This window comes from Myxine glutinosa, chromosome 9 (assembly GCF_964187855.1).
Source record: "Myxine glutinosa chromosome 9, kmMyxGlut1.1, whole genome shotgun sequence".
NCBI classification, from domain to species: Eukaryota; Metazoa; Chordata; class Myxini; order Myxiniformes; family Myxinidae; genus Myxine; species Myxine glutinosa.
In genome coordinates this window covers 121,595,974-121,608,557 of record NC_136269.1, presented here as the reverse complement: position 1 = coordinate 121,608,557, position 12,584 = coordinate 121,595,974, and the positions used below count along the sequence as shown (strand labels likewise).

Here is a 12,584-nt window from a genome sequence, read left to right as displayed (position 1 = left end):
CAATCCAGGCGGTGGACAATTTAGTTCTTCACATTTTGCAATTTTCAGGTATGGCCTTGCTCACTCGTAGGTGATCAATTGTTCCATAACACCCTCTCTTGCATCCCTTTTGTTCTGCCTCTAAACCTCATTCTTGTGTTAGGGATGGCACATCATTTGATTTGATGTGATTATTCTTGTCAGAAGTTTGTATGTTGTTGGTAAACGTGCTATTAGCCGGAATTTCTGAGGAAGTTGGGTTTCTTTGGGTTTTGGGATGAGAAAGGTGTTTCCTTATATGAGCCACTCATCTACTGCCTTTTCCTCTTGGGTGTGTGTTTGTTTACACAAGGAATTTTAGTGCAGGAGGAGGCCATTTGGCCCATCATGTCTGCGCTGCGCCAACCCCAGTATCGTCACTCCCAACATCCACCCACAAATTCCCAATGGCAGGGTTTATCTGGCCAGACGAGACATCCTCTTGCTGAAAGACAATAGGACAGCTGGCTTTACGTGCTAAAAGGATGGCGCACCCTCGATGCATTACGTTAAATGTACATTAAAAAATGTCATCTTTTCTTTCTAGTTCTGCACCTTTTCGCCAGTGTTTGCTTTCCCATCACCCTGCAGCAGCTTTCTCCATCCAGTGCCATCTTTCCCTGCATCCAGCACCGCTTTGCCGCTCACCTCGACACGGCTTGCGCGTCGTGAATATGAAACAATCGCACCGTGCGCTTTCATTCGTTTCCTGTTCCACAGCCAAACCATTAATGTCACTGTTGCATTTGGAAAGCTCTCCAGACATGGTCCTTTTAGTGTTTTTTTATCACTTCCGCAAATCTCCACTAGCTGTTACAATGTCTGCACTGTTACCTTAAGTTATGTACAAGTTAGACTTGGCGGTGAAACCTTTTTTTGAGCAATGATTCTGTCCCAACTGGTACCTTACTTACTTAGGTCGATGGGATCCACCTAATGTTGGAGGTCAAAGTGTAGATTAACTGAAACCACATACAGTCACGTGAAAAAGTAAGTACACCCCATGTAACGTTTTGACTTTTTCAACATATGTCAACATACAGCTATTTGATCTTCATTTCATCAATATTGATAGATAAAGGTGATATAATATAACAAATATCATGAAACATTTACATTTTGTAGTCCATTGTATAATTTAAAGACATAAATGCAAATTTCGCATGTGGAAAAGTAAGTACACCCCGACATTTATCACTACTTCAAATACCTAAAATTAGAATCAGGTGCACCAGCTCAGGTGCAAATGATTAGAATATCATTAGAGAGGATCTTGGAGGAACCTGTCTTATTTAAACCTCAGACATTTAGTTTGGTTTGCTCTTTGTTGTTGAAGTGTGCGGCGTCACCATGCCTAGATCAAAAGAGCTCTCTGAGGCCTTCAGAAAGAAGGTTATAGATGCCTACGAGTCTGGGAAGGGATTTAAAAAGATCTCCAAACAATTTGAAATCAATCATTCGACTGTCCGGAATATCATCTACAAGTGGAGAAGATTCCAAACAACTGCCAACTTGTTCAGGCCAGGCCGCCCCAGCAAGTTCAGCCTGAGAGCAGACCGCAAGATGCTGAAACAGGTCCCTAAGAACCCCAGAATGTCATCACGGACCTACAGGTAGCTCTTGCCACTGCTGATGTCAAAGTGCACGAGTCTACCATTAGAAAGAGGCTGCACAAATTTGATCTGCATGGGAGGTGTGCCAGGAGGAAACCTTTGCTGTCCAGAAAGAATATCAGGGCAAGACTAAAGTTTGCCAATGAACACCTCGGCAAAGACCAACACTTCTGGAACAATGTCCTCTGGACAGATGAGTCAAAGGTAGAGCTATTTGGCCACAGCACCAGAAGACATGTTTGGTCGAAAACCAAAGACAGCATTTGACCATAAGAACCTGATACCAACTATAAAGCATGGTGGTGGAAATATTATTGTTTGGGGCAGCTTTGCTGCATCAGGGCCTGGGCAGCTCACCATCATATAATCCACTATGAATTCTTCATTGTACCAGAGGGTGCTTGAGGATAATGTGAGGCCATCTGTCGGAGAAGTTGAAGCTCAACCGAAGGTGGACCTTGCAACATGACAATGACCCTAAACATACCAGTAAATCCACCAAGGAATGGCTGAAAAGAAAGAAATGGAGGGTTCTGGAATGGCCAAGTCAAAGCCCGGATCTAAATCCCATCGAGATGTTGTGGGGGGATTTGAAACGAGCTGTGCATGCAAGAAACCCCTCAAACATCGCACAGCTGAAAGAATTCTGCATGGAGGAGTGGGCAAAAATTTATCCCAGTTGATGTCAGAGACTGGTAGACAGTTATAAGAAAGGCCTACTTGAGGTTGTTTCTGCCAAAGGGGGTAATACCATCTATTAGAGCCAAGGGTGTACTTACTTTTTCCATATGCGAAATTTGCATTTATGTTTATTTAAATTATACAATGGACTACAAAATGTAAATGTTTCATGATATTTGTTATATTATATCACCTTTATCTCTCAATATTGTTGAAATGAAGATCAAATAGCTGTATGTTGAAATATGTTGAAAAAGTCAAAACTTTACATGGGGTGTACTTACTCTTTCACGTGATGTTGTATGTTGTAGGCCCTTTTTCTGTGAGCCCAGCCATCGTTTTCCACCTGCAATCTCCTCCTGTCTTGCTGAAGACAATCTTGCTTCTTCTTGAATCTTGCTTCTTGTTTTGCCTGCTGTCTTGCTGTACGCAAGCAGCGTATTACCTGTGTGTATATCGAGTTGCATGGTCACCCGGAAGCTTCCTGTCTGTCCCACCCCTCCGACCAGTCAAACCCATCTGTCCAACTGCTGTCTCCTGGTCTGCCTGTCCATCCCACCTGCTGTGTCTCGCTCCGCCTGCGTGCTGATGCCGTCGTGCTGCGCACCTGTGGAATCCCAGGAGACGGGTTGAGGGCAAATTACCAAATGCAGTGAGTTGGCTTCAAATCGAGGGGGTTCGAGTTTCACTGTCGGAGTTGAATTTTACAACCAAGGGAAGGGAATCCTGCTTGTGTAACATTTCTTAATCTAACTGGTTTAAACTCTTCTCCCCGAGGAATGCGCTCTTGGGAAAACGAACGGATACTCGTCGGTCCATCTCCATCAAGGTAAAGGATTTTTTCCTGTTTCACAGAACACTAAAAAAACTCGGTGAATAGTTTCGGTTAGAAAGTGCGTTTTGGAATCGAACCTCGCCCTTGGCTCTGTCTGGCTCTGTCTGTCTCTGCTGGCGTGCGTTGCTGGTTACAGGGACACGGGACAATGATTGAGGGTTGTGGAATGCATTCAGATTGGGGGACATAGAGGTCTGAGGCGGTGGTTGTGGTGGAGGAGGGAGGGACGGAGGAACAGAAAGGATTGGGGGCACAGTTTTACATTGTAATGTCTCGTTGGGCTAAATTTAGGGCTCGATGTGAGAGGTACCACAGTCTGCTCTTCCAGACATGGCTTGCATGTCAACATAGGCTTTCTATTGGTGACTGCATATCTACATATTACGTATGCAAAAGTTATACCCACCATCCGATTCCCTTCTCTCATGTCCAAGCCTCATATGGTGATCGCTCATTTATTTGATGTGATTGAGTTGATTTGGTGATTGTTATAGGACAGATGGGGTTGCCCACTCTGATGGTCTGTTATCATTCCTCGTTGGAATTCTTTGTTCACTCCTTCCTCCGTAAGAGTTGTTCTGAATCGGAAATGATTTTCACTGTCAGTTGATGATATTCACAGTTAATGCAAATCAGATTCACGAGTGAGTAATTCTCATATTAATCATACCTCAGTCATACCTGTGAAGGTGTGTCCCACATGCCTTTTGCTTTTGGTATGACAGCGTGTAATTCCTCCTCATCTCGGTTTCCTCATCTCTCATTTCTTCCCAAATCCACTCCTTGCCATCTTTCCCATATATACTCTCCCCAAATACTCTTACCATATACACCCTGCCCATATACTCTTCCAATTTTCACCCTTCCCATATATATTATATACTCTTCCACTTTTCACCCTTCCCATATATACTCTTCCACTTTTCACCCTTCCCATATATACTCTTCCACTTTTCACCCTTCCCATATATACTCTTCCAATTTTCACCCTTCCCATATATACTCTTCCACTTTTCACCCTTCCCATATATACTCTTCCACTTTTCACCCTCCCCATATATACTCTTCCAATTTTCACCCTCCCCATATACTCTTACCATAAACACCCTTCCCATATATACTCTTCCAATTTTCACCCTCCCCATATACTCTTACCATAAACACCCTTCCCATATATACTCTTCCAATTTTCACCCTCCCCATATACTCTTACCATAAACACCCTTCCCATATATACTCTTCCAATTTTCACCCTCCCCATATACTCTTACCATATACACCCTTCCCATATATACTCTTCCAATTTTCACCCTCCCCATATACTCTTACCATATACACCCTTCCCATATACTCTTACCATATACACCCTTCCCATATACTCTTCCAATTTTCATCCTCCCCCATATACTCTTACCATATACACCCTTCCCATATACTCTTCCAAAGATTTTTTCCCCCCCAATTTAGTTTCTCCCTTCCCCCATTTTATTAAACACAATATGTAGGTGATCCTTGCACTTGTTAAAGCTGATTCGGACCAAAACGGTGATTAATTTGAGAAATTTGGAACACAAAAAAAAAAAAACTTTTTTTTTCGCTCTGTCCACCAATAAACTCTTTACTCACCGTTTTAAAAGGTGATTCATCACCAACCAGCAGGAACTACCGAGGAGGGGTAGAGGAGCCAGAAGGTGGGAGGGGCTGGGGGAGGGGAGAGTGATACCCGGCTGGGTGATTTATTTTATTTTATTTTCTCCAGTGGTTTCGGGACGTTTTGGACATTGCAGCACTGCCTAACCCCACATCCCAATATACACTATGGCGGCCTTTGGTGGCCTCAACACTGATGGCAAGGCCATCGTATGGGGGCTTAAAACCTTGCCCAGGTTCTGAAGTACTAACACCCAAAATCTGGGACCTCTAGGTGCTATGTTTCGGCCGTGAAAGAATAACATACAAACGCACAAAAAATAATAAGACCACAAACAAACACGCACAAACAAACATGCACAAATGCACAAACGAACACAAATGAACAAACAAACATGCACAAATGCACAAACGAACACAAATGAACAAACAAACATGCACAAACAAACATGCACAAACAAACACGCACAAACAAACATGCACAAATGCACAAACGAACACAAATGAACAAACAAACATGCACAAACACACAAACAGACATGCACAAACAAACACCCAAGCACAAATGCACAAACGAACACAAATGAACAAACAAATGCACAAGCAAAAATGAACAAACACATGCACAAACAAAAACATGCACAAACAAACACAAATGCACAAACAAAAAACGCACGCACAAACAAAAACGCGTGCACAAACAAACAAACAAAAATGCATACACAAACAAACACAAATGCACAAACAAAAACGAATGCACAAACACAAATGCACAAACAAAAACGCATGTACAAACAAACACAAATGCACAAACAAAAACACATGTACAAACCAACACATGTACAAACAAACACAAATGCACAAACAAAAACACATGTACAAACCAACACATGTACAAACAAACACAAATGCACAAACAAAAACATGCAACCACGCAAACGTTTTTTCATTATTATTTAAAAAACAATTGTACATTATATAAGGCTCGTACTGGAGCTACACACACACACACACACACACACACACACACACACACACACACACACACACACACACACACACTGATGAGACAAACACTTAACACAGTCACTGAACTTGGAGGAAGGACCGTCACTTCCCAGGATACTGTCATGGGTACCAGTGACGTCATAACAATGGCACCGCTTTTCTCACCATACGCGGCGGGGCATTTCATCCTCTCCATGATTTCAACTGATGGGTATTGTACGTGCTCTGCTCTATCCTAAATGCTGAATGTCAAGCAAGGAAGCACCACGTTTTTAAAGTCTTTAGTATGACTTGAACCGGTCCAATCCGGATGGGTGTTTTTGAGGAGACACCATCTCCTTGCTGGATTGACTTTCAGGAGCTCATCCATCCTTTACCTGGTGTTGTTTTAAGTCCTGGCAGGTAACGCTGGGTTACACAATACCCCATGCAGTGTTACTTCAATGTTACTTCAATTTTAATAAAAAAATGATTTTAACAATAATTGTTTAAAAAAAACAACAATTATGACCACACTGTAGTCACAGCCAGTGACAAAATATGGAGCCATTCACAAATGACGTAACGCTATTTTTTTTTTAGGAAGGTGTGTATCGTGTGTATCGTGCGTGTTGACGGGGTTGATTAAACATTGTAAAGTATCTCGACAAACTGCGATCAATTGTCGTACGCGTTTATTCACTCTGCCAATCAAGGCCCGATTCACAGCAGCGCCATCCGAGCTCTGGCGTAGGGATACAACCCGGTCCCGGTGTGGGTGTAGGGATACAACGGTGAACATTTGCACTGCATACATGACATCCTCCCCTTTAAGTCCAAAATTACCAAGAGCAATATACGTGCTAGATTTCCAGAATTGACATTTCAAAAGCAACATTTCCAAAACATGTGAAAATATGTGTGCAAACGGTTATGAGAATAATGAAAATACGTGAAAATAGAACATGTGTCAACGTGAAAAAAAAACATCTTCAAAGATTCAACCGGTCGGGTGCTTTTCTCTCACGCATTGAGCGTCGCGGTGTACCAGTGGATACAGAGTCCGAGGTGATTCCTTTGGGTCGCGGTGTACCAGTGGATACAGAGTCCGAGGTGATTCCTTTGGTCTCCACGAAGGGTGTAGCGTTTGCAGAGGTTTTCGGGGCATCCGAGCTGGCTGGAGCGGCCACGACGATCTCCGGCAGTGGCGGGTCGAACTGTTGTCCTGACTGTGACGATGCTACAGGCTCCATCGACTCACAGTGACGGTAGGTTATGTGGTCCTGATGTCGACGAATTTTGCGGCCGTCCTGCAGGCGAATCACACTGGACAGTGGACCTGGCTTCTCGATGATGTCTCCCGGTAGCCACGTCGCACCTGCACCAAAATTTCGGGCAAACACTGGATCTCCAATGTTGATACATCGACTGTTGGACGTCTTATCGTGCACCAACTTTTGATTAAGCTGGCTCTGATAAACATTTGATGATATGTCTGGTTTGAGATTGTCAAGTGTCGATCTCAAGTGTCGTTTCATCAATAACTCAGACGGAGCTGCACCGGTTGTTGATTGTGGCGTGATGCGGTATTTGAACAGGAGACGAGACAGCTTTGTTTCCAGGGTTCCCTCCTGAAGTTTCTGCAATCCGGATTTGATGATTCCCACGGATCGTTCGGCCAAGCCATTTGAAGCCTGGTGATGTGGGCTGACAAACTTATGTTTGATGCCGTTCCGACGTGTGAACTTGGCAAACTCGGTACTGGAAAAACACGAACCGTTATCACTCACGATCATCCTGGGCAGACCATGAGTGGCGAAACAGCGTCTGAGTCTTTCGATGACAATGGCTGACGTAGTACCACGCGTCACATAGGCATCAATCCATTTTGTGTGCGCGTCCGTAATTATTAGAATCATGCTGCCGTTAATAGGCCCGGCATAATCGAGATGTAGGCGATGCCACGGTTCGCTGGGCCATTCCCAGGGATGCAGTGGCGCTTTCGCAGGTGTATTCCGGGTGCTCTGGCAGGGGTAACAATGTCGAACATGATGTTCGATATCAGCATCAAGATTCGGCCACCACACATAGTTTCTGGCGAGTGACTTCATCTTCACAATCCCGGGGTGACAGTCATGGATTTCATCCATGACCCTGGAACGCAGATTTTTCGGGATCACGACACGACATCCCCAGAGTAGGCAACCATTTTCCACGCTGAGTTCGTTTTTACGTGCTTTAAAAGCCGCAAAATCTGGGTCACCCTCAGGTAGCAAATGCCATCCAAGCTGTACAGCCTGGACAGTTCTGGACAGAACGGGGTCTCGTCGAGTATGAGTGCGGATCTGGCCAGAATCGACAGCACAATCTTCCAGATGATCCATCAGTGCGATAATGGATCCTGGTGTAGGCGAATCATCAACGGATTCTGGAAGGGGTAACCGACTCATGGCATCTGCATTTGTGATAGACGAACCGGGCTTATAACATATGGTGTAGTCATAAGCAGCGAGAAACAGGGACCAGCGGATGATCCTGGGCGGTCGTGTGTCAGATGTCGCCTTAGTTGGACCAAACAGACTGATCAGCGGCTTGTGATCAGTGCGAATCGTGAAATGATGTCCAAGAAGGTACTGGCGAAATTTGCCAACGCCGAAAACGATTCCCAATCCTTCCTTGTCAAGTTGGGAATAGTTTTTCTCTGCCGGGGTCAACGTTCTGGATGCAAATGCAACCGGTCTTTCTGTACCATCAGGCATCACGTGCGATAATACACTCCCCACTCCATACCGACAGGCATCGCATGTCAGCACAAGATCCTTCTCTGGATCAAAATGAACGAGAACATTGGACGGTTGCGCGTACGACAATTGATCCCACCTTCGTCGCCATGTAAAGTATCTCGACAAACTGCGATCAATTGTCGTACGCGTTTATTCACTCTGCCAATCAAGGCCCGATTCACAGCAGCGCCATCCGAGCTCTGGCGTAGGGATACAACCCGGTCCCGGTGTAGGGATACAACGGTGAACATTTGCACTGCATACATGACAAACATCAATAATAATTTTTACTTGACATTGATTTGATTTTCCCGAGTGCCTCATCATAAGTAACACTCGACCCAAACAAAGCCATTGGAAATCTGACGCAACAAACTCAGGCAGTGTATAAATCACAGAGGCCCGCAGGCCTAATGTCTTAGGCCCACCAGAAAACCAAGATGGCGGCCATATTTTGTCTGGGTGCTATGGTGGGTGGAGTCAAGTGACAGATGTGGGTGTGGTCCGGCAGCTGTCCGACCATTGGGTGCACAATTCAAAAATTGACCAACAACCTGCAGAGCTCTTGTAGACCTGCAACACCTCGCAGGTAAATATCCGAAAGTTTCGTGGTATTGAAATAGTGCAGAAGTAGTCCTGCATACCACACTCATACACCGCCCCATTGATCCTTTAAACTGAAGTACTGCAAACTTGGAGAATCTCCAAGCATAAAATTAAATTTATAAATAAAATAAAGATTGTAAAAGTCATACCGGTATAAATTAATTAATTCCTGTTTTACCGCCCTTTTCTGCAGTGCCTCTTACATCATCTTATCTAAAACATTTCATGAGCTTTTCGTGAAGCATGGTGTTGGCTTTATGGTTCAGGTGCTTGGCTTGAGATCTCAGTGGTCTTGAGTTTTAGCCCCTGTCGGGCTGTTGAATTAACACCAGGTGGGTTGACTCGGCCTGTCATCCTTCCGAGGTCGGCAAAACGAGTACCAGATTACTGGTAACGGGGCACTGGCACTGCACTTCCAGCAGTGATGCAACAAGCTGCATGCGAAACAACAATACGTGTCATGGTGTCTGCCGAACTGCTCTCAATATACCTTCTTCAGGTAACCATCTCATTATCCTCCTAATTCCACCTTATTAGGAACCACGTGGGTTGTCAACTCCCATAAGGAGGGAGAGAGTTGCCTTAAGTGCCCTTCTGAGTCTCTGACTGAGGGGAGGAAAAGGAGGGCGCAGGACAGTGCTTGGCGGAAGTTACGTCACTTCCCCCAAGGTGTGGGACTGTTTGCTTAAAATCAAGATTGGTGTGATATTTTCATGTTGTTAATTAATTCCTTTGGGGAATGCGAACGTAACAGAGAAATAATGGGGCAACACAGTGACGCTTATTTGTAAAATAACGACCCTCATGGGGCTAACGGAGCGGTTGGCCGGATCGGGGCGGGTGACCGGAGCGGGGCGGGTGGCCGGAGCGGGGCGGGTGGCCGGAGCGGGGCGGGTGGCCGGATCGGGGCGGGTGGCCGGAGCGGGGCGGGTGGCCGGAGCGGGGCGGGTGGCCGGAGCGGGGCGGGTGGCCGGATCGGGGCGGTTGGCCGGAGGCGGAGCGGGGCGGGTGGCCGGAGCGGGGCGGTTGGCCGGAGCGGGGCGGGTGGCCGGAGCGGATCCCTCATGGGGACCCTCAATAACGGACCGTCATGGACCTCATCAATAACGGACCCTCATGGGGACCCTCAAAATAACGACCCTCATGGGGCTAACGGAGCGGTTGGCCGGATCGGGGCGGGTGGCCGGATCGGGGCGGGTGGCCGGATCGGGGCGGGTGGCCGGAGCGGGGCGGGTGGCCGGATCGGGGCGGGTGGCCGGAGCGGGGCGGGTGGCCGGATCGGGGCGGGTGGCCGGATCGGGGCGGGTGGCCGGATCGGAGCAGGAAAATAAATGAAAATTGATTTTGTCGTTAACGTTTTTCAAAATGTTTTTTTTTTTTTTAAGTTAAATTAAAGTCTTTCCGAAACACGAATCTCCAACATCGTGTCATGGATCCCAATGTTGTCCTTTCCCGTGATATTCTGGGAATATGCACCAATCTCTCCTTGGGGATGCTATATCTTCAATCTGGGGTCGTGGTTCACACGTCGATCACAGTCCCCACTCCAGGAGCAGAGTCTTCTCCGCTATTTTGTTGGAAATAAAAAATACAGCTCGGGCTCGAGTAGCTTTCCTGTTGTACAACTACCATGAAATACTCTCATGAGTCGTGAGTACCATCCAAACTATTTGTCTATTCTCCCTGGATTCCTCTGTTGGCTCGACTTATTCCCATGCCTCCTTCCTTTCCTCTTCGCTCATCAATCAACCCCTCGTGTGAATTATTTTTGCTGATTCTTCTTCTTCTTCTTCTTCTTCGTCGTCTACCTCTCGCTTTCCCTGGTCCCGCTCGCCTGTGCTGCTGCGAAGAGTCTGACGGAGCCATTCGCGGTTATTTATAGGTGTTGGAGCGTCTGGCTCCGCAGCCTGGGTAGAGGAGCAGGGCGGGAAGAAATCAGAGGAGGGAGGGGGAGAAGAGGTCAAGGGATTTGTCAATGCCGGGTGACAAAGGTTGGATAATAGGAGGAAGAAGAAGATTTTGCAGGAGAGAGGATGGAAAGGGGGAAGAAGAGTTTGTGGGGAAGTTTTTTTAAACGATATGAGAGGCCAGGTGACAATGAGGTCGCCGTGGTGGGAAAGGTGAACAGGTGTTTTTAGGGTTGATGGGGATGCAACGGCTGCTGGTCAAGACGACAGCTGATTGGTCGAAACGGATTAAATGCTCGTCGTCAATGGAGGTGAAAAAGAAAGAGAAGCTAGGCTTTCACGATGGCGAATGGCAAAGTTAACAATCATCGAGAAGAATTGGAATGAGTAAAAGTATTTCCGAACACGCAGTTCACGATGGAGAAGACGAGGAATGAATAACAATCGAATGAGTCAGGCGTGAGTGATCGGAGCAGGGTATTTAAATTGCATATTATTGAATTACCGATACTGACGACATCGGCAGGAAAACCAAAAATAACGCAAAATTAATGTTTGTGAAACATAAACCCAACAGAGCACCGGGACAGACAGTCACGTGTACACATTGATATTGACAATGAGATAGCGACAGACGCAGGCGTAAGGACGGACGCTTCAACCGGGTTCACGCAGAGGTTGTGACGGCATCGCCGAAGCCGCTCTGCTATTGGGCAGCGCTCGGACCGGGCTCCGCCCCGCAGTCGCACGTGCTCCTCCCCCCTCGTCCCGCATGCCTGTGTCGGCCTCTCCCTTCCTCTGGCCCGTCTGGCGCACTCTTCCTTCCGAATTTTTTTTTTCATTCACTCCACGCACTCACACTTCCGTCCTCGTCCACCTCGTCCACCTCGTCTCTCTCAGAGAACAAAAATGTTTTTCATTGCGTACCGAGTGCTGTACGTACTGTACTCGAGAGTGCAAACGGACCTGCACGCTCGAGTCGGAGGAGACAGGAAAGCGGGAAGGGGAGGGCGGGAGAGCCAGACAGGGGGAGGAGAGCCAGACAGGAGAGGGGGGGGGGAGCCAGACGGGGGGAGACGAGGGGGGCGGGGGAGCGGTGCGGGAGAGGAAAGGGACGCGCGGCGCGGATGCAGAGAAACACGCAGACGAGGGACGTAATCGGCGTCGGACAGAGCGACGAGGTTCGTGTCCGACGAGGGGAAGCGGGAGCGAGTTCAGGAAGAGAGCTGCGCCCTTAATGTCTAACCTGACCCGAGGAAACGCAACTACGTCCATTCCTGCTTCTCAACCTTCACGTACGTCGAACACGGAGCCTCTCGTTGTCCACGACGAACGTCTCTGCTCTGTCCACACCTCGTCTTCCCGTAACATCCTCTTGTCTGCTCGAACCGGTGTTATAGTCTTGGGGATCCCCCCCCCAAAACCCGCCATCGTTGTCTGACTCGCGCTTTTGCCTCTCGTCCGCCTTATCGACCGTGTCCGCTGTCTTTGTGGTTGTCCGCGG

At 47.0% G+C, this 12,584-nt stretch overlaps 1 protein-coding gene across 4 annotated transcripts in view; it reads left to right on the top strand.

Moving 5' to 3' along the window:
* The first annotated feature begins 12,144 nt into the window (after nt 1-12,144).
* The window catches only part of PMEPA1 (prostate transmembrane protein, androgen induced 1), a 35,216-nt gene continuing 34,776 nt past the window's right edge, over nt 12,145-12,584 (top strand). For 3 of the 4 annotated variants that reach the window (XM_078784857.1, XM_068128314.2, XM_078784856.1), the window contains exon 1: nt 12,145-12,375. Coding sequence is in view for 1 of the 4 variants with exons in the window: in XM_068128317.2 (XP_067984418.1) it covers nt 12,318-12,375 (58 nt within the window). In the remaining 3 variants the exon portion in view is untranslated. The remainder of the gene's footprint in view (nt 12,376-12,584) is intronic. The other variant, XM_068128317.2, reaches the window with a different exon arrangement.